Source organism: Cryptotermes secundus, unplaced genomic scaffold, assembly GCF_002891405.2.
Source record: "Cryptotermes secundus unplaced genomic scaffold, Csec_1.0 scaffold508, whole genome shotgun sequence".
Taxonomy (NCBI): Eukaryota; Metazoa; Arthropoda; class Insecta; order Blattodea; family Kalotermitidae; genus Cryptotermes; species Cryptotermes secundus.
Genome location: NW_019733326.1, coordinates 1,122,965 through 1,144,719, shown reverse-complemented (window position 1 = coordinate 1,144,719; position 21,755 = coordinate 1,122,965). Strand labels below are relative to the sequence as shown.

At 37.8% G+C, this 21,755-nt stretch overlaps 1 protein-coding gene across 2 annotated transcripts in view; it reads right to left on the bottom strand.

Annotated features, from left to right (window-relative positions):
• Positions 1-348: 348 nt before the first annotated feature.
• The window catches only part of LOC111868000 (general transcription factor IIH subunit 1), a 78,926-nt gene continuing 57,519 nt past the window's right edge, over positions 349-21,755 (bottom strand). For both annotated transcript variants that reach the window (XM_023858312.2, XM_023858313.2), the window contains exons 10-12: positions 11,731-11,906; positions 9,934-10,072; positions 349-427 (exon numbers count right to left, since the gene is read on the bottom strand). In XM_023858312.2, coding sequence (XP_023714080.1) covers positions 9,947-10,072; positions 11,731-11,906 — 302 coding nt within the window. In that variant the 3' untranslated portion in view covers positions 349-427; positions 9,934-9,946. The remainder of the gene's footprint in view (positions 428-9,933; positions 10,073-11,730; positions 11,907-21,755) is intronic.

The following is a 21,755-nucleotide window of genomic DNA, read 5'->3' as shown; positions in this document are numbered from 1 at the left end:
ATGAAAATATGGTACACAAAGATGGTAGATGGGAACATAAGAAGTATTTTTGTATCAGGATGTACAAGAAAATACGAAGATAATTTGGAATCAACAAGATGATTATTAGTTTTGTACATTCCTAACTTCTGTGATGGCTATAACACATAACACTATGCGATAAATACCCTAATCTATTTTCAATGGGTTTTCTGCTGCAATGAAAAAGCTGGTGAAAAACGATTATATAATAAGTAGTGTATACCCATTTACGAGAAATTATATGCAAAACATAACAACGGTGCATCTTCACAGCATTTCTTGTGCTTGAAATGTTGCTGACTGCAAGTATGTTACTTCCTGATATCATTTCCACAATTTTCAACCTCGTGCTCATTATGACGCGCACTACAAACTTGAATGTTGCATTGAGGAATAATACTGTCACCTGAAAACACATAACAGTTAACTATATCACACTGTATGTTCATAAATAATATCTGACAGAGGTACAAACAACATACAAATAACAGAGTGAAATTCCTACTTAATGAATCTTTGCAGGAGTGGCTCTAAATTGTGTATAGTTTAATTAAATGTAGATTAGGGTAAAGTTCGACTGGAGTGATCAGGCTCAGGATAGGGACCAGTAGAGGTATCTTGTGGACATGGTAATGAGCTTTGAGATTCCATACGATGTTGGAGAATTCTTTGGTAGATGAGTGACTGGTGGCTTGTCAAGAAGGGCTCAGCTCCATGGAGTTAGTTAGGGTAAAGTTATATGTCCCTTTAATTTATTTCCAACTCAAACTTTTGCACCTGCCTGGAATATTTACTGCATAACCTATCTCTGGAACCCATACATTCAGTCAATGATATTTGTGCTACCATGTCAGGACAAATTGTAACAGGTAGCACAGTTGCTTGAGGCACAATGCTACAAGCCAGATGGTCACAGGTTCAAGTCCCGGTGAGGTCACTGAATTTTTTCAATTGACCTAACCCTTCCAGCCGCACTATGGCCCTGGGGTCAACTCAGCCTCTAACAGAAATGAGTACCAGGAATATTCTTGGAATATTCTTGGGGGTAAAGGGCAGCCGGTGCGTGGAGCTAACAACCTTACCGCCATCTGTGAGCTGATTGTCTAGAAAATGTGGGGAACTTCAACATCTCACAACCCTATAGGCCTCCATGGTCTGTTACAGGGATACCTTTACTTTTACTTTACTTTTATGACCCACGCCAGCAACCACTGTTTGCTGCTCACACAACTAGCAAGGCTGTTGTTTGTAGAGATAATGGAAGTCTTTACATTAAAAATCATTTCCTTATATGACCAGTTAAAGAAAGTATAATACTGTTACATGCAATTACATAATTAATAATGTCCCTATAATTTTTTAAATAACATGTTCAATATGTGACACACCAAAGATTATACCTGTGCAGTAATGATTTTCAACTGTTGTTTAAACAATAATTACCCTAAACCAGTGTTCCGCAACCGGTGAGCCGTTACAAGGTGAAAGGTGTGACGCGAACTTTTACCTATTGTAAGAAATTAATTGTCGAATTTTATTCGTTTCATTTTATCCCAGTTACCATGTTTCATATGCTTGTACATGAAACCAAAAAACTCGTCAGGTTTTGATGAAGTAACAAGTAAAGTTCTGAAAGCTTGTTCTGATTTAATTAGTTGCCCTTTAGCTCACATTTTTAATCACTCATTATACACAGGCATTTTCCAAGACCGCCAAAAAATTTCAATAGTAAAGTCACTATTCAAAGAAGGAGATAAGTATAGTATGACGAACTATAGGCCGATTTCATTATTATCTACTTTCTCTAAGGTACTTGAGAAAGTCATGTACAATAGGATAAATCAGCATATGCATTGTAACAACATATTGGTCCCAGAGCAATACGGCTTTAGGAAAGGTATATCCACTGAAGATGCAGTCTTCAAGCTAACAGACAGTGTCTTAAAATCCATTAACCAAAGAAAAACATGTGGGAGGAATTTTCTGTGATTTAGCGAAGGCTTTTGATTGTGTAAATCATGAATTTTTTTTAAGTAAACTACAATTCTATGGCATTCGAGGAACAGTGTTAAAATGGTTCAAATCCTATCTAACAAATAGAAAACAAAAGGTTGAAATAAAATCGCCTAAACACAGTCAGAATTTCTTCTCAGACTGGAGAACAATAAAACATGGAGTTCCCCAAGGATCCATCCTGGGACCCTTGCTTTTCATAATATATATAAATGACCTTCCACCAATAATAAATATCTCATCAGAACCCATAATATTTGCTGATGATACAAGTGTCATAATTTCTAGTAAAAATTTTGATGATTTCTGTGCAATGTCTAACAGAGCACTCTCTCACATGAATAAATGGTTCAATGCAAACAGACTTGCCCTAAATCTTGATAAAACGAAAGTAATGAAATTTACAACAAAAAATACTCCTCAGTATGTTTTAAATATTGGATATAATGGAAAATATATAGAAGAGTCAGTAAATATGAAATTCCTTGGCTTGCAAATTGATAGCCACCTAAGTTGGTCAGACCATATAGATAAGTTGATTCCTAAGCTAAGTGGAGTGTGCTATGCAGTTAGGTCTATGTCTCATGTCAGCAATACTGAGACTCTCAAATCAATTTATTTTGCCTATTTTCACTCTGTAATTAAGTATGGTATAATCTTATTGGGGCAACTCATCTTACAGTAAAAAGATATTCATCTTACAAAAGAAAATTGTTAGATTAATGGCTGGTGTTAAACCAAGAGACTCATGTGAAAATCTTTTTAAGAGACTAGAAATCCTAACTCTACCATGTGAATACATATTCTCCCTAATGTTCTTCATTGCAAAAAACCAAGAATTCTTTCCAACTAATTCTACTATTCACACTGTCAACACAAGGAATAAAAATCAGCTTCATAGACCAATTGCCAGCCTCCAATGTTTCCAGAAGAGTGCATATTATGCTGGCATTAAAATCTTCAATAGCCTATCATCAAATATTACAGCTCTTATAGATAAACAGGCACAATTTAAAGCAGCGCTAAAGAGATACTTAATTACACATTCTTTTTACTCTGTTGAGGAATTTATGCTTTCGAATAAACCAAAGTGTATGTAATGTATGGATTTTATTGACTCTTCACTACTTTTGTCAACCTTTTACTACTATTGTGACTTTGTTTTCATTGGTAAATTTTTTGCAATAGTTTGATTTGTTCGTGTATATGTATTGTATGATTTTTTGACTAATTCCACATCCTATGGTCTTTATGACTTAATATAAGGATCTATGGAATGCTTTATATATGTATGTATTTTATTCTCAGCCACTGAACTGATTAAATAAGATGATGCTTGTTTATTCTTTATTACATGCTGTGATTTTTTATGTACAGTAATGTTGTATTCTAAGAAATTAAACGAAAATTATTTGCTCATTGTTGTTGTTATATCATAGTTTTCATTACTGATTTATTTTTATTTTTCTCGCATCTACGCAGCTTCTTTGATATGCTTGCTGCATGTTCTGTGTACGTGCTTTTCCCTAAAACTGCAGGGATTGGCATGGGTTTTCCTGTCTTTTATAACACTGTTTCGGGTATTTGCCCATTTGTTAGAAGTTTGAGTTTCTTCAACTTTATGACTTTCTTCCTGTAACGATGCACCCGATTGTTGGACTTCATTTAAAATTATAAATATTTAAAAAATAAGTCGGTATAGTGTCACTTCTTCCATTTGAAGAGTAGAGTTCCCGCGTTTTACAATTGTTTCAGTTCTATCACAGCTGTGCTCTGAAGTACTTCGCAAATTTTGGTTGCTAGTTAGAGAATTACAGATGGGTCATTTGAGATGTCCCCGACTGTATGGCCACTTGCTGACGGCAATAAAGTGGTGATGGACACAACTGAAGAACATTTAGAAATACTGCAGTAGAAATTCAGTAAGTATTTTGGAGAGAGTGTACAACATTTTGACTGGGTTCGTGATCCATTTGTTGTGAATTCAGAACATCTTCTGATTAATATATAAGAGGAACTTGCAGATTTAAAAGCAGACAGAACATCGAAACTAAAACTTCTCGAAGTGCCTTTGTATACGTTTTGGTTGANTTGGTTGCTAGTTAGAGAATTACAGATGGGTCATTTGAGATGTCCCCGACTGTATGGCCACTTGCTGACGGCAATAAAGTGGTGATGGACACAACTGAAGAACATTTAGAAATACTGCAGTAGAAATTCAGTAAGTATTTTGGAGAGAGTGTACAACATTTTGACTGGGTTCGTGATCCATTTGTTGTGAATTCAGAACATCTTCTGATTAATATATAAGAGGAACTTGCAGATTTAAAAGCAGACAGAACATCGAAACTAAAACTTCTCGAAGTGCCTTTGTATACGTTTTGGTTGACAATAAGGAGTGGATACCCGGCTATCTCTGAGATGGCAGTTAATGTGTTATTGCCATTTTCAACTACATATTTGTGTGAACTGGGTTTCTCGACGTTAACTGAAATTAAGACATCAAAGAGGGAGCGGCTGAAATCCATCGATGAAGAAATGAGACTTTCGTTGTCAACGATTCCACCACGGATCAGTCGCCTGTGTGCAGCTATGCAGGCGCAAGTATCACATTGAAGGTATGAGTAGAATTACTGTACATTTACTTTAATAGCAATAGAAGTGCATTTTCCACACTCTACAGTGAATTAAAGTACATTAATTGTTAATAAACGCACAAGTTGATTTCTATTTAATGGTAATAAAATAACAATATAATATTATAGTAATAAGTTGATCACGTTACGTATTTATATTAATTGTCTAATATCATGCGTTTTTGAGGGGAATAACATTTTGGTGTGCCGTGTTGAGTCATGGATACTTCATGGTGTGCAGCGAGTAGAAAAAGGTTGCGGAACACTGCCCTAAACTGCGGTAAGGGTTTTATAAGTAAAAAATTGTGTACACTAAATGCAGGTTACTCCCTCATTACAATTCACCAAATGCATGAAAATAATGCAATTTTTACATCTGGCTGGCTGGGACTAGAAGAAATATCACCAAACACGGGATTTCAACAAATGGCAGAAAACTAAATTAGGATTTCCGTGTACATCACTGTAAGGTATTCACACAAGCCAAAGGTAAAAGAAGAATCAAGATTACTGTCATCAGGATCTGGAAACATATTTGGAAAAAACAGCTACTACCAACTAATTATACACTTCCTTCTACAAAAAGTAAAGTAAAGCTATCCCTGTAACAGGCCATGGAGGCCCATTGGGTAGTGAGAAGTTGAGACTCCCATGTTTTCTAGATAATTGGCTCATACAAGGCGGTAAGGTTGTCAGCCCTACGTGCCGCCCGCCCTTTAGCCCCAGGAATATTCCTGGTACTCATTTCTGCTAGAAGCTGAGTTGACCCCAGGGTTATAGTGCGGCTGGAATTGAAAAAATCCACCTCATTGGGATTCAATCCCGCGACCTTCCGGCTTGTAGCAGAGTGCCCCAACACTTCCTTCTATTCAGCATTTAACTTTTCTCAAAATTCTGACACTATGCTGTTAGAACTTTTGTATCACAACTTCAACCACTTCTTTTTACTGTTTGAAACCTAACCAAAAAGTAATCACCAGATGTACTACATAATCACATTTCTACTATAAAACCAAACTAAAATGACAAATAAAGCTGAAAGGTTAAATAACATCTGGTTGCCAATGTTACTAATAACTTAATATGAAGACCTTAATATTACGGTCTTCTGTAATGTGATGACACATAGTTCAGTGGACAAAAAATATTTAAAAAAAAGCAATTAATGCTCCCTGTGAAGACGAATTCCTGGTTACAGGATTCCCAAAACTGGATCATGCAACTACAACTATTTGTTACAGATTCTGGGGCAACCACAGCACCAAGCAGCAGCACTTCTGGAAATTCACTGACAATGCATGAAACCAACCAGCCGTGGACCATTCCAGGCTCATCTCCAGACTGTCCTCCTACAAAGAGCCACCCATCACACTGCTGGGTGCAAAACCACCCTGCACACGTTCTCTCACAACTTCCAATATGAATCAAATCCAAGAAAAACTACAGATCTAATAGCTGCATTCAACAGAGCAGAGGTCTTGCCTCTCTGGGCACCTTGTGCATCATCACAAGAGCTGCAGTCACCTACAGTCTCAAGACCAAATCCTCCTCTGCCCGAGGCTCCCATAAAAATAGAGGAACTAGGTGCACATGAAAATGCAGACCAGCCAGAGAACAGCAGGGCCTTCAATGAGAAGCTCTCCAGGCTTCTTTGCTCATCAGACCTCCAGTATCACCAACCTGAACACTGTTTCACCAGTAGTGAATCAGGCTGCAGTCACTGGATGGGACATGCATGATATGACACTACACCTACTCTCCTAGACAAGTGTAATAGAAACAAAGCTGTATCCTGCTCAAACTGAGCAACACTTGTATAGAGTGGTGAACAAAGGGTGACTGCCCACAGTCCATGTCAGTGATAGGGTGGGTGACCAGATGCATCAGTTCCCACTAGTCATGTGGAACAGCTATGCTCTGCCAGTGCTGACAAGGGCTCAGCTGGCACCAATAGTAATGCCAAATGATAGCATGACAGCAGAACAGAGAAGGGGACAACATTAGCAATAAATATTATTTTAAAGGATTACATTTCAAAAAGCAATATCCCTCATCACAGACCAAGTTCCTGGCCTTGATGAAGGTGGGTGGACAGCCTGAATCAATCCACCATGTCAAAAGGCATGTCCCAGTCTGATAGTTACCCTGAAGGAGTTCTGAGAGCAGTGTGACTCCAATGATGATCCGTCACCGACCAGATAATAATGAAGCTGAGCCACTTCTCCAGTTAAGATTTGCTTCTTGGGTCATCACAGGTGATGAAGACGACATCCCTCCTAAGAAATCCATTCAGTCCACAATCTTGTCTTCTTACAGTGTTCTGCCTAAAATTCTGAACATTTAATTACACACAGCTATCATTTTACCTGGGGGTATGCGATAGTGTAGTTGGTTCAGGCATTATGCTACTAACCGGAAGGTCATGGGTTCGATTCCTGATGAGGTCACTGGATTTTTTCTATTTACCTAATCCTTCCAGCAATATGCCCCTGGGGTCAACTCAGCCTCTGACAGAAATTAGTTCCAGGAATCTTCCTGAGGAGTAAAGGGCAGCCAGCACATAAGGCTGACAACCTCACAGCCATCTGCGAGCTGATTGTCTAGAAAATGTTGGAGCATCGATGTCTCATAACCCTGTGGGCCTACACGGCCTGTTACAGGGATAGCTTTACCTCCTACAATTTTACCCATTGTTTTGCACTGTGTGGAAACTTTGTCCTCACCCTAAGGAATAAACAAAAATGAACGATGTTTGAGAACATGGTGCAGGAACAAGAAGTAACAGGAGGATGGAGAAAGCTGTGTTGTTGTTAAGCATTTTCATAATTTTGGTATTGATAATACTTATTATATTCTCTGTCAACACAACATATTCCCAGCAGAGAGGATTAATGCCTAAGATGAAATGTTTTGGCACCTATGCTATCGTCATGTCCCATTCACAGTTCAGTTAATGTACAATATGCTCAGCATACATTCACGTGTCAGCCAAGTGGATCCACCAGTATACTATACAGAATGTCCGAGAAGGAAGGGTCAATATTCTGGGAGATCACAGTATCAGTCATTCTAAGCAAAAAAGTGTGTATGTATATGGGAGCTACTCCAAACGGTTTCTGAGTTAGAGCTGTTTCACTGTATTGTACACTGTACACTGTGCAGACGAGCAACACGCCATGTCCTCACAAAAGTGCATTGATGTTGACAGTGGTAACCTGTACCAACTTTGTCACTTGAACAATAAATACCAGTATTAAAAACAGAACATCTTTTTCTTATCAACAATACTGGAGCTGTACCATGAAACAGCTCTATCTCAGAACTGTTCAGAATAGGACATATGTACATATACACATATGATTTCCAAGACTACTGACCTTTCCTCCTTGGACAACCTGTATATGTACTATGTACATACACCATATACCATCATTGGCTAGGTAGTATATTATTATTGGTTAACACTTATAGTTTTATTTGAAGCTTCAGATTCTGAATGTAAATTTTCACATGTATCCTTTGTTCCAATACTGTCACTTGGGCAGCCTGGCCTGGAGATCCTGATGACACTGTTGTTCATAAAGAGTGAGGGCTGGTTTTGGTCGCTCAACAGTTATTCTTACTGTAATTCCTTATTTGTAATTTGAACTCTTCACAAAATATTATCAGGGCATTCAAATAAAGGATGGGATGGGAAATACTTCTAACATTTAGGGCAAATACTCTAACGGAAGACAGTGTTTGGGAAATCTAAGCATATATGGGGGAATAATCAAATGAATATTAAAGAAACAGGTTATGGATTAAACTGCCTCAGAAAGAGTTCAGTGTAGGGTTTATGAAGTGGATATTAACCATCAGAGTCTACAAAAGGTAGCAAAATTTCCTGAAAAGTTCAATAATAATCAGCTTCTAAAAAGGACTCTTATTCAATAGCATGGAGTTAACAATGAATACTACAGTATTTTGTGCATAGAAGTCAGTCATTAAATGACAGTGTACGATAATGCACTTAAGAGATCAGTGTATATAGATAAAAAATTCTACAAATGGCCATATCACATCTCAGGTGGTTAGTTTCCAGCTTCCCACCACAGCAGCCCAAATTCAATCCCAGGTCATATGGGATTTGTGGTGGATAAAGTAGCACTTGGGAAGGTTGTCTCTCAGTGCTACAGTCAATCACAAACACTACACAGTCTTTGTATTGAGTTCATTAACTAACCTACATCAACCAACATTCCATGACTATCAACATCATGTGTTATTATAACAATGCATTAATAATGTAAATTCTCACATTTCCTTATGAAACATGGGAAAATGGCATATGAAATAGAAACAACTGTATAATAAGGACTAAGTCATTCACTCACTCATGAAGCTGAGCCCTACCTGAGGGGATACCAATTGTGCAGCTACTCAAGAACTTCCCAGCATTTTATGGAACCCAAAGGTTCATTACTGTGTTCAAAAGAGAACTCCACTTGTCCCTATCCTGAGCAAGATCGATACACTAAATGATTACCATGGTAAAATATAAACCATAATTTATGTATAAACTGATATTTATATATAACACAGAAGTGTTTTCCAAAGGAAAGAATTTCTGAAGAAGATACTGAAATTCTTCTAGTTTTTTGAAGGTGGTGGGGACACTATAAAGATGGAAACATTAAAGATATCTCTAACATTAGCACAGCCATAATTTGGAAATTGGATTAACATCGGCAGTGAACTGCGAAAGCTTGAGAGCATCTATATGATTACTTGGTACGTCTAACTTATAGTAAAGTAGTATTAACTGATTATACACAAAGACATTACATTTCGATATGCTTTAAACCTGGTATGTTATTTTCTGTCATGGACCATACTTCCTCAGAAATTCAAAACAGTACACTATGCTACATTCAAGATTCCTACAACAGTAGCTACAAAGAGTATGACCTTCTAGGTTAAACAATGAGCAGTTCAGTAGAAATCCACTGACATTCCAGAGGAATAACTAAGACGAGGAAACAGCTATCCATGTCTTGCTTGTTTCTTGCTCACTTTAGCCATTACTCCAGAAGATGGAAGAGATAAATTGCTCCAAAATATCAGTGGGCTTCTACCAAATTACAGTGTTATAACCCTCAAGATCACACTCCTACATAAATGACCTGCTATTGATACGAAACCTGGGAGGCAGGGAGAAGGAAGGAAGGAAGGAAGGAAGGAAGGAAGGAAGGAAGGAAAGAAAGACAGAAAGAAAACTTACCAAAGTTGAGCTGCTACCTCAGGGCTTGCATCTTCCTTTGTTGCCAAGTTGCAAATTTGCGATATGCAGAGTTCAACATCTGGTTTAGATGACTAGTAAGATGCTGACTCAAGGGCGAGAATTCTCGCAAGACACGATCCTGGGGAGAACAAAAGAACGTATAAAACATGGCTGAAAGTTTTATTTTCACGTATGTAAATAAAAACATTTATATAATGAAATTCAGTTATATGAAAATACTCCTAAGTGTAATGCCAAACTGAACTGGAAGGTAAATGTTAATAATATGAATTAAAAGTCAAACAGCTAACAATAGGTCTTCCTCTGCTTTGGGATTGAGGCCCACCGTGGGACGAATACGTCTCACAGGATTCACAAAGCAGCATCAGAAAACTGACACATCCCACATCTGCTTTAGCCTTTCATATACAACCCAGAGCCTAACACTAGAAATACCAAGCATACAACTGAGATGGAAACATACTGGTTATGACCACACAGTATCAGTTTACTGAATGACCAGAAGCACAGGGATTTTTCCTACATGTGGAACAAACACTCCTTTCGATCTCTACGTACACAAAACTTCACAACTGACTGTTGGAAAAGGACAAAACTTAGCATATGTTATGAGAACTGTTCTGCCTTCAAGTATGCCTTGCAGCAGTGTAATACTTCATGAGAAAACTGAAGATATTGGTAGTGTTAGCTTTGGCTGTGTTACTGTTATTCTTGTACACTTTCCCTTTCAAGTTATCCCACAAACAATAAAAATAAATACCATAACAAGGATCAGGGCATCTAGTAGACGAAGTCCTTCACTGATGACTGTTCTCAGACACCTCATGTACAGAAGCATAAACTTCTCAATAGCTGTTTGTTCAAAATACCCATATTGTTTACAATTAAGTTTATTTCAGTCCAATGTGACATATAATGCCTTCACCACTTCAGCGCTTAGTTACCTAACATGTTTCGATTCTTAATGAATCATCATTGGAGGTATACCACTACGATCAGGAACCCACCAATACGTAAATGTTTCTATAAGACTATATACACTTAAAACATTTATGATGCTCACTATATGTAGTTGTTAATTTTCCATTGTCGAAATAGATGTTTGACGTAAACTTTTATAATAAGAACTTCCTTGAAGTATATTACTTAGAAGTGATATAGTTGCAATCACTTCCATAAAAGATAGTTTAAAAATGTAATTTTTCCCACTGCACTGTATATAAAATTAAATTTATTTCACCACAGAAGCCTTCCTTTACGTTAAAATTATGTTATGAATGTGTGTAAAACCTTATTTTTAAGTTAAGAAATTTGTTCGTGAACCAATATGGATCGTGTTTTATCTTCCTTGGTATCAGATTTTGTTAAAATAAACACTGAATTCTTGTCACCATTTAGATCTCATGTCTGGTAAGCATCTTGTAACTCAAAACATTACATCATTCATTCTTCCATGTATCCTTTAAGTTACATTTTGTCAGTGCAACTGCTTATTACAGTCAGCCACTTTCATAAACAGTGGAACTATCTGACATAAGGTCTTCCCTCACTTCATGTTCAGCGATCCTGAATCAAAGAATCTCAGTGTTAAATTACCTCCTCTTAACAATTTCCTCCAATTCACTGGTACCAAAAGAACCTGAAATGGGACTTCAATGTATACAAAAACAAACAGCTAGCAGTACAGCATAATACATCATTAGCAGACATGTTAATTCATTACCAGGGTATCCAAATGTCAACTAGTCTCCACGCATGCCATTACAGATATCATACCTCAAAAGGCTTTAACCGTGCTGAGTGAAATCGGTGAAGGGCCTCGTGCATACGAACTGCTTTTGCTTCTAGGGTCGGCGTTGTTGGAGGAAAGCTAGTCCAGAAGTGGCGTAACAGCTCACACAGTGACATGTACAAATTCTTCAACTCTCGTTCTAAATCTGCTGGAACCAATTCTGAAAACATGTCATTATGAAGAATGTCATAAACTTAACAATGTATGTAAAGCATAAAATTAATATGCATTTACAATACAAAAAAAATTAAACCCATAAGCACGATAATTGTGTGAACTCTTTTGTTTAACCCTTGCTGTGCTCAAATATATTCCTTGCCTTTCCATTCAGCTGAATTAAACAACCATTTAAAATGTCATAATGTGCAGATTGTCCTAAAATAAACTGTATCTACTGCACTATTCAAGGCAGAAACAAAAAATAAAAAGTAGATTACTAAGAATGAAATCAGTTTGCCTGTATACAAATATTCAAGAGAGCTGGTCTTATACTTGCAGCTTAATTTATGTTCCTTTACAACTGTTTTGATTATTTTCACAAGCTTTTGTCAATTATTCTTCAAAATAAAGAAAAAACGTTTGAAGATTTCTATATCATACAACTGTGATCCATCTGTGGTAATGAAACACTTTCCTGTCCTCTTGCCATATGTTGTTTCTATGATTGCTCTGAACACACTACTGTCAATGTCTGACCACTGCCCAACAACACAGCCTCGCTTTTTCTCACAATTATTTAAATTAATGTCCTATGTTTACATCAACACTTTGAATGTCTCACAAATTATACATAAAATAATTTACTTAAAAATGTTCTCGATAAGTAATTTCTTTCAAGAACACTATCTTCTAGGATGAAATGCAACGTAGTCTCATAGATATTTACAAACATTTCGGAGGAATATATTTGCCTCCATCTTTGGGGTTAAAGAATGAACAAAGCAAACAGAGTATGAATTGCTTGTTGAGCTTATTTTGTCGCCCTGAAGATGAAGGCTGTACGTTCCTCCAAAATATCAGCATACTTCTACCAGATTACAAAATGTCATATTCTGGAACACAATGAGCCTCTCCACTCAAGTCCCAACAGTGAGAACCTCAAATTTCACAGACTTACTTTCTTTTCAAAATACATTAAACTCATGGTTACCCAGCATCTAAGCACCTGGAACTCTCATCCAACTGTCAACAATTTCAAAGAAAGTTTACTTTATTATTATTACTATTATTATCCTTCTGCTCCGTGCGCCTATGCTACCAACACGGTGGGTAAAGATCTCGACATATTTGAAATCGGAACAGTTTCTATCAATCATATTTCGCATGTAAATGAACAAAAAGTTGGAATCAATTAATATATTTATACACTGATACATTAAAACTTGAATTGTTTTATATTTTATTGCTGCCATGTCTATTCCAATCAAAACTGATAACTGTATATATTTTAATTTTCTCACTTCTCAATGATAGGTTTGATTTATGTTGATAGTAATTATTATAATTATTACTACTACTACTACTACTACTACTACTACTACTAACTTCTGTGTGTGTACATGTATTGTCCTTTCTTGCCACAAATGGAATGACTATTGGAAATGTACTTTTATTATTATTATTATTGTTACTATTATTATTATTATTATTATTATTACTATTATTTTATAAATGCATAAAGCTTTTAGGTCTTATTTGCTCCATAACCTACAGATTTTCCACTCTGGAGTGTTTGTATGTACTATACTTCACTTCAGTCAGGTCCAAGTTGGAATATGTCTCAGTAGTTTGGAATTCCATCATTTTGACTGATGCCACTAAGCTTGAGCACATCCAGCAGAAGTTTGCATCCGTCTGTTTTTATCGATTTTTACCTTATGTTCCACATACTTATACTGTTGCCTCAGAGAAATTAATTCTATAGTCTTTACATAAATGGAGACACCACACTGATGCACCCTGAGCAACAGGAAAAAGAGTATTATTATTACTATTTTGTTTGTTTCCTTTATATATTAATGTGTTTTTCCTCCAGTGCTTACCTTTAATTAGTCTTTGACTTTATGTTGTGTTTGTCCAGTATGTAACTACTTTTATCTATACTGTGCTGGGTCTGTAATTGGTCTTGCAGCTGTTGGCTCAGCACATAAATAATTGATTTATTATTATTATTGTTATTATTATTATACTGATTATTGCTTGAGCGCTCGGAGTGAGCAGACGTGCTGTGCTGTGTGCTCCCGCTACATCTCTTCAACTTTAGCTGCAAGCTTCTGTACATTGTCTCTGTGCTACACAGTGCGTGAACTTAGCCTGCTCCTATGGGGGCCAGTCGGGATGCTTGTTCTATATGCGTCAAGCCATTTTATGGCAAACAAAAGTCTGTTCGCTGTGGTACGTAACGTAAGATTTCATTCCGTGTGCGTGCAACTGGGTGAGGCTGATCAGCCTACAGTTACGGTGGCGGGTGAGTCTGCTTTCACGTCTGATGCATGCGCAACATCACTCAGCTCTAGGAAGACTAAGGATTTGACCAGCTCAACTGGATCTACATCTCTGCCTCCTGAAGATGACGAGCCTCGCCCTTCATTGAACACAGAGTACGCGATCTCCACTGTAAGTACCCAGCTTGAAGCTGTTCACCAAAATGGTCAATCCACGCTGCACTTGATTGAGTCCCTAGTGGGCATGGGCAGCAAGTTAACTGAAGAGGTTGCCTACCTCAAAATTATAACACATCCATGAAAGAGGAAATCAAGAGTCTGCATAGGCTTATTGTGGCCAGCCCTGGGCCTTATGCTGCAAGTGAACTACACATTCCGCCTACAGTAACAAAGGACACGGTCACTACTCAACTTATACCGTTAAGTGCCCTTAGCATCGCGACCCGGCCTGTTTCTAGTCTACCTGCTGTACCTGCTACTGCAACCTTGGCTGGATTGTCATACAGGGATCTTGTAGCAACCGGAAGTTCTCCCGCTGATGCCGAAGGCTTTAAAACTGTCACGTACAAAATGAAGACCCAAGCCAAGCCCCACCCTGCAGATATAGCCGCAGTCAGCACTGTGAGACATCACAGGTAGCCACTTACTGGGGTTCGTAATTCTCCATCCCTGCCTGTCATTGTGAAGAAGGAANAAAGGCACTTTTTGTTTCTAGATTTAGCCCCGAGGTCACTGCCGATGATGTACATAAGTCCCTCAAGGAGCAATTAAGCCTTAAAAAGTTGGTTTGCACCAGACTTAGAACTAAATTTAACACTTATGCATCCTTCCATATCGCTGTTACTGAGGATGAATTTTCGCTAATCAATGACGTTGGTGTCTGGCCATCAGGATGCTTAATTGCCCCGTATTATGGTAAGCTTGCGCCCTGACCAAGTATTTACCCCCAACACATCTGAAGCTGGAGTGTCTGATGCTTCCGTTAAATCTGCCGTTAACCCAGCAGTTAACGACGAGGTAGATGGAGGCTGCTCGACATCCATCTAATCATGGCTGATCACAACAACTCTAGCCTGGATGGTTTGGTCATGTCTCGTTCTAAGTCTGCCAGCTGTCTTGGAATATATTATCAAAATGTAAGAGGACTCCGGACGAAATATGTTGAATTTTATGATAATGTTTGTTCCACAGATTTTGACATTATTTGTCTGACTGAGACATGGCTATCAAAACCGACAGGCTTCGATGGCCGAAGTCAATAGACAACGATCTGAAATCATAACCTCAGCATCTCTGGAAATATGTGTCTTCTTTCAGGAAACATACTTTAGGCTGCATTCAGCTTCAAGTTGATGGTGTACACTTAGAAGAACCTACTGCAGTGGCTGATACCTTTGCCAAACATTTTCAATCAGTCTATAATAACCACTGTCCTATAGACCTTCTCCCTCTTTTGCAACCTACTGAATTCCTGTCTCTTGCATCTATTTCTGATGCAGATGTCTACAAGGCCATTAAGAGACTAAAACCCTCTAAATCTGTCGGACCTGATGATATCCCGGGGGTTGTCATAAAAGGCTGTTCAGCAATTTTTATTCCTGTACTTAGGCATATATTCAATTTGAGCCTGTCTCAGAAGCAATTCCCTACTGCATGGAAGGAAGAGACTATTGTGCCTGTATTCAAAAGAGGCAATCCTGCCTGTGTGAGTAACTACAGACCCATTACTCTTCTCAACAACTTCTCTAAGCTCCTTGAATTCATCATTCACGATCATATTTCGCATTACATTAAACTTCATCCCAACCAGCATGGCTTCACCAAATCCAAATCCAGAGCCACTAACCTGGTATCCTTCTTAGATATTATGACCCCTGTTGACTGCAGTCAGCGTCAGGCTGATGCTGTCTATTTTGATTTTTCTAGTGCCTTTGACCTCGTGCCCCATACTTTGCTCATGCATAAGCTCAGCTCCCTTGGATTTTCTGATGGATACTTTAGCTGGCTTAGCAGTTACCTAGCTAACAGGAGATCTTGGGTCTGTGTATCTGATGCTCTCTCCCAGCCTCTTAGAGTAACTTCCAGTGTGCCGCAAGGCTGTCCTGGGGCCCCTTCTATTTAACCTTTAAGAGCCTAGCGACACCGTATGGAGACCTTTAAAGTATAGCCGAGTGGCCATGTGACACTGTATGGGTACACGCAGTCCACGCATGTGCACAGTGTTTTAAAATCTAATTTTAAGATAGAAATTCTTGTTCTACTTACATTATTTTTGGACACCTGCTTTATAAGGAGACAGCCTTCCTTCCTGCATTATCTAACTGAATGTTGCATCTAACTGAATGCAGAGTCCGACGTCGCAATTCATGCACTTTGTCCGGATGTAACTCCGTTTCCCACACGAAGAGCACACACGACACCTCACTCTCGTTTTAGAGGAAGTCGGCCAGTGATGTCAAGTGGTCTCCTCTAATCGTAATGCTTATAAAATATCGCAATTTCAACTATCCACCATGGCCTCATTTTGCATGGAAGAAGCTGAAATTGAGAGGCCGCTGATAAATGACATTGATTCAGAATGCGGTACAGATGACTCTGAAAGTGGCGAGGAAGCAAGGGGGATATGCGGGGGTATTCCGAGAAAAGTACCTCTGTGTGGCTAATCGGAGATATAAACAGGCAGTTTCTAAAGGATAAAGTACGATAACACTTCGCCCACACTCGTGCATACAGAAAGGTTTGGACGTGACTGGAGAATGTGCAATACAAACATAAACTTCCTTCCCTTTTGCCAGATAAGACATAGTAAGACAGGACGTCAGCAGCATGCATTTATACTGCAGAAACGTTTTGTGCAGAAACTGTATGCATATTTGTGGACAGACGCTCGAAATTTGGAAAAAAAAATTTTTGGAATCAGTGTAACAATTTTTACAGATTTTAAAATCTGTAAATTACAATATCTGATTCTATATTTTCTAGATAAAAGCAGCGTTTATTTCATTCGTTTATCACAAAAATTGTAGAAATCACAGCATTTTCAGTAACATGCTTACAATTTTTAATACTCTACAATGGCAGACATTTAAATTAACTCCAGCCTGCTGCCATTATGGGAATTTAAATGGCCCATCTCTTAACCCTTTCGAGCGGTCATTTAAATTCCGCTGCCGTCTCTCCGGCGGTAATATATTCAGCCGTCCACTTAAATTTTGCTCGAAAATGATTTATTCATCATTGTTCTTAAATTATATGAGATAGAAACAAGAAACTTTCACTAAAATTATCTTAAAAGGTGGTTTTATAACCTTGCCTTATAATATGAGCGCCCGGTATCTCGGCAATGGAAGCAGTTGGTTTAGAATTTGAGCAGTGTAGGGTAGGCCTTGAAGCATGAAACTTTCACTAAAATGATCTTAAAAGATGGTTTTATAACCTTGCCTTATGATATGAGCGCCCGGTATCTCGGCAATGGAAGCAGGTGACGCCTTGAAGCATTCTTCTAAACACAACCCTGGCTCACATTCACCACATCAATACTGCGTATCTCTCATTTGGCTCTTTTTTTTTAACCACACATCTTCTGTGTGGCCTTGCCTTCATCCCCGTGGGGGGAATACAAGAGGAAATGTCTCTCCGTGAGTCGTACTGCTTGCCAGATTAGCTGCAGTAAATTCAACCTTTATGTTATCATAACAAGGGGTTGGTGCTTCTTCGTTTCATATTCTAAGATGTCGTAGGGGTGACCACAGAATTCATGAAGTTATTCTAAGTACTGGCTAGTATGTAGCGCACGAAAGCAAAAATATTTATGGTCATCCCTCGAAACGACCACCAAGGTCAGTACGATAAAATGGAGTCAACTGGAGCGATAATACATGAAGGAATGAGTTCTTTCCCCCCCACACACACCTGTATCATCACAGGGGGTGACGACAGTGTTCTGCCTTAATTCGTGACGTTATTCTAAGAATTGCCTGCTATGTACTGTGCGAAATCAATTGATCTTGCAAGAATAAATTTTTGGACATCCCTCTTCTAAGAATTCCAACTGAGTGTGTTAGTGTGGCCAGCTCAGGGCAATATGATATTATAAACACAGCACATATCACGTCTCTGCTGTTTATAACTTCATAGGAAAGAAAACATGCCATTCATAACAGTTTGAATGAGGAAACCTTTTCCAAGAGCAACAGGAAATTTGCTGCAAGACAGGCATATGTAACGATGAATTAGCGCAGCTAAACTCGTGTCTCATTATATACGGTTCTCCTGACAACAGGCCAGCGAAAAATCTAACAATCTACAGCAAAACCATCAATTATTATGAGCGTTATAATATAGGTGTGCAGCTGGACGAAACATAGACGTCGAACACCCGCAGACGATTTAAATACCTGACGAAACATACACGTCAAACCACGCTGAACGGTTAAAGGTTGATGTATTCATTAATGACCTCTGTAACTCAATAAGTCACTCCCATTTTCTAATCTTTGCTGATGATCTCAAAATTTTTCGCATCATTAGACACTCCGCAGGATTGCCTCTTACTTCAAAATGACATTCATCATGTCAGTGACTGGTACTCTGCCAACTCCATGAGTATTAATATCAACAAAACTCATGTTATGTCTTACTCAAGGAAGACTAATGTCCTGCTCTATGGGTATCAGCTTTGTCGTACTGCTATTACACGCACCAGTTGCGTTAAGGACCTAGGTGTTTTCTTTGTTTCTAAATTGTATTTTCACAGTCATGTTGGTTTTTTATATTCCAAATGTATAAAGCTGCTAGGTCTTATACGCTCAATAACTTTTAGATTTTCTTCTCTTGACTGTTTATATGTGCTGTATCTTACACTAGTCAGGTCCAAGTTGGAATATGCCTCGGTAGCTTGGAATTCTATCATGTCTACTGACTCCGCAAAACTTGAGCACATCCAGAAAAAGTTTTCATCTGTCTGTTTCTATCGTTACTTCCCTCATAGCTCCTATAGTAATACATCTGCCTTAGAGAGACTAAGACTGCACCCTCTAAGTCTGCGTAGACATCTTCTTGATGCACTCTTCGTCATTCAGGTTTATTGTGGCCTAAATCCTGCTCCTCCCTTCTGGATAATGCTAGTCTTCGTGTTCCTACTTGCCATGTTCAAGACTTCTCTACTTTTAACATTCATCCATCAAAAAGACACTGCCCCTCTTCTCGGTGCACCCTTGCTACCAACGTGGTGGGTAAAGATCTCGACATATTTGCAGACGGAGCGGTTTCTCTGAATCATATATTACAAGCATGTACCAAACCTTTTATAGTGTTACTGGACTAGTGTTCTTATTAACTACAAATGTGTATACCTCGGCTAACTTTAATTTTCTTATGTAATTGGTATTAATTTATTAGACTTGTTATTAATTTTATGCTATCATTCCCAGTTGTCTTATCTTAGTATCTAGTTGCTAATAGTACTAGCAACATTCATAATAATTCATAATTCATAAATGTATGTATATATTTAAGTCTTCTTTAGATTTACGCTCACTGATTTATTTCTGTCATATTTGTATTGTGTTTAATTATTTTTCTGTATCTTCATATACTCGTGCTAACTTTGTAATTGGCCACTGTGCTGTTAAGTTACTGCACGTAAATAAACATGAACTGAATTGAATTATTATTATTATTATTATTCAGAATCAATTTGCAGTGCCTACATGTTCACCTGCCACAAAGTAGTTCTCANAGTCTTCGTGTTCCTACTTGCCATGTTCAAGACTTCTCTACTTTTAACATTCATCCATCAAAAAGACACTGCCCCTCTTCTCGGTGCACCCTTGCTACCAACGTGGTGGGTAAAGATCTCGACATATTTGCAGACGGAGCGGTTTCTCTGAATCATATATTACAAGCATGTACCAAACCTTTTATAGTGTTACTGGACTAGTGTTCTTATTAACTACAAATGTGTATACCTCGGCTAACTTTAATTTTCTTATGTAATTGGTATTAATTTATTAGACTTGTTATTAATTTTATGCTATCATTCCCAGTTGTCTTATCTTAGTATCTAGTTGCTAATAGTACTAGCAACATTCATAATAATTCATAATTCATAAATGTATGTATATATTTAAGTCTTCTTTAGATTTACGCTCACTGATTTATTTCTGTCATATTTGTATTGTGTTTAATTATTTTTCTGTATCTTCATATACTCGTGCTAACTTTGTAATTGGCCACTGTGCTGTTAAGTTACTGCACGTAAATAAACATGAACTGAATTGAATTATTATTATTATTATTATTCAGAATCAATTTGCAGTGCCTACATGTTCACCTGCCACAAAGTAGTTCTCACAGCTGCCACCAGCAGGGCTACTTGTCATCCTCTCTCATGCTGATGCCACTATGATAGAGGCTTGTTGAATCTGTGATAATGTTACAGGGTTAAGTATCCTTCAGCCATCAGTCTACTATTCCCCTACAATGACTGCCATGCAAGAAATAAAGTGAAAATATGTTGTTCAGACTACGTATTTTGTTTCTGCAAGATTTCTTCTCATCTGTTCAGTAGATTAATTTAACCAGCAGACCCCATTCCCCCACATATGCTAGATATTGCTGAGTTCATGGTTATTCATATATGCTATACAAGGTTCTACATTTTTAGACAACCTTTTCAAAGTAGAACCAGAGGCCTATTCTTTCAAAAACAAAAGATTTGCTTTGGGTTTCGTTTTTACAAATTTCTGTGGCTGGCATCATTAACATTGCAAATAATATGGCAGTAAAGTTTTAAAGTTACTTAGGACACCCATTAATACACTGTACCCAAACCACTTCAGTTACACACTGGACTGACTTCCATCCTGCAGCAAATATCCTCTTTTGTGCGGGGCTTCCATAATAGGCAGAATAAAAGTAAAGCCACTAAACCACCAGGCAACAAAACAAGGGAACAAGCATATGCGTGGGTGCTCTGCTTGTGAGAAGATTCTCTGTGTCTGGTTTCAGTATGTATCACAATTGGACTTATACCTAAATCCTGACAGTATCCTCTTAAGTACAGGACAGTCAAACTCTCACCTGGCACATGGATGGAATTAAAAGTGGTAGTTTTACATTCTAACTGCATCATGCTAGAAAAACGTATATCACCAATTTCCTACTAGATTCCAAAATGATTCTTATTCTTTAATTGATAATATTTTCATTAATACATACAAGTTTACTAATTTTACTGTATGTCCCATCATAAATGGTCTTTCTGATCATGATGCCCAGAACCTAATAATACACGATATATTCAAACAAAAACCTAAAGATAGCTACTACTATATACGGGAAATAAACGATGTTTCAATTACTAATTTTAATAACAAATTAAGTTATGAGTTATGGGAAGACGTAATTAATGAAAAAGATATAAATACTGCCTTTAACTTTTTCCTGAATGTATACTTAACAATATTTCACTCTAGTTTTCCCTTAAAAAAAGTTCATACCCGCTCTGCCAGTAAATCCTGGCTAACGCCTGGAATCAGGATTTCATGTATAAACAAAAAAAA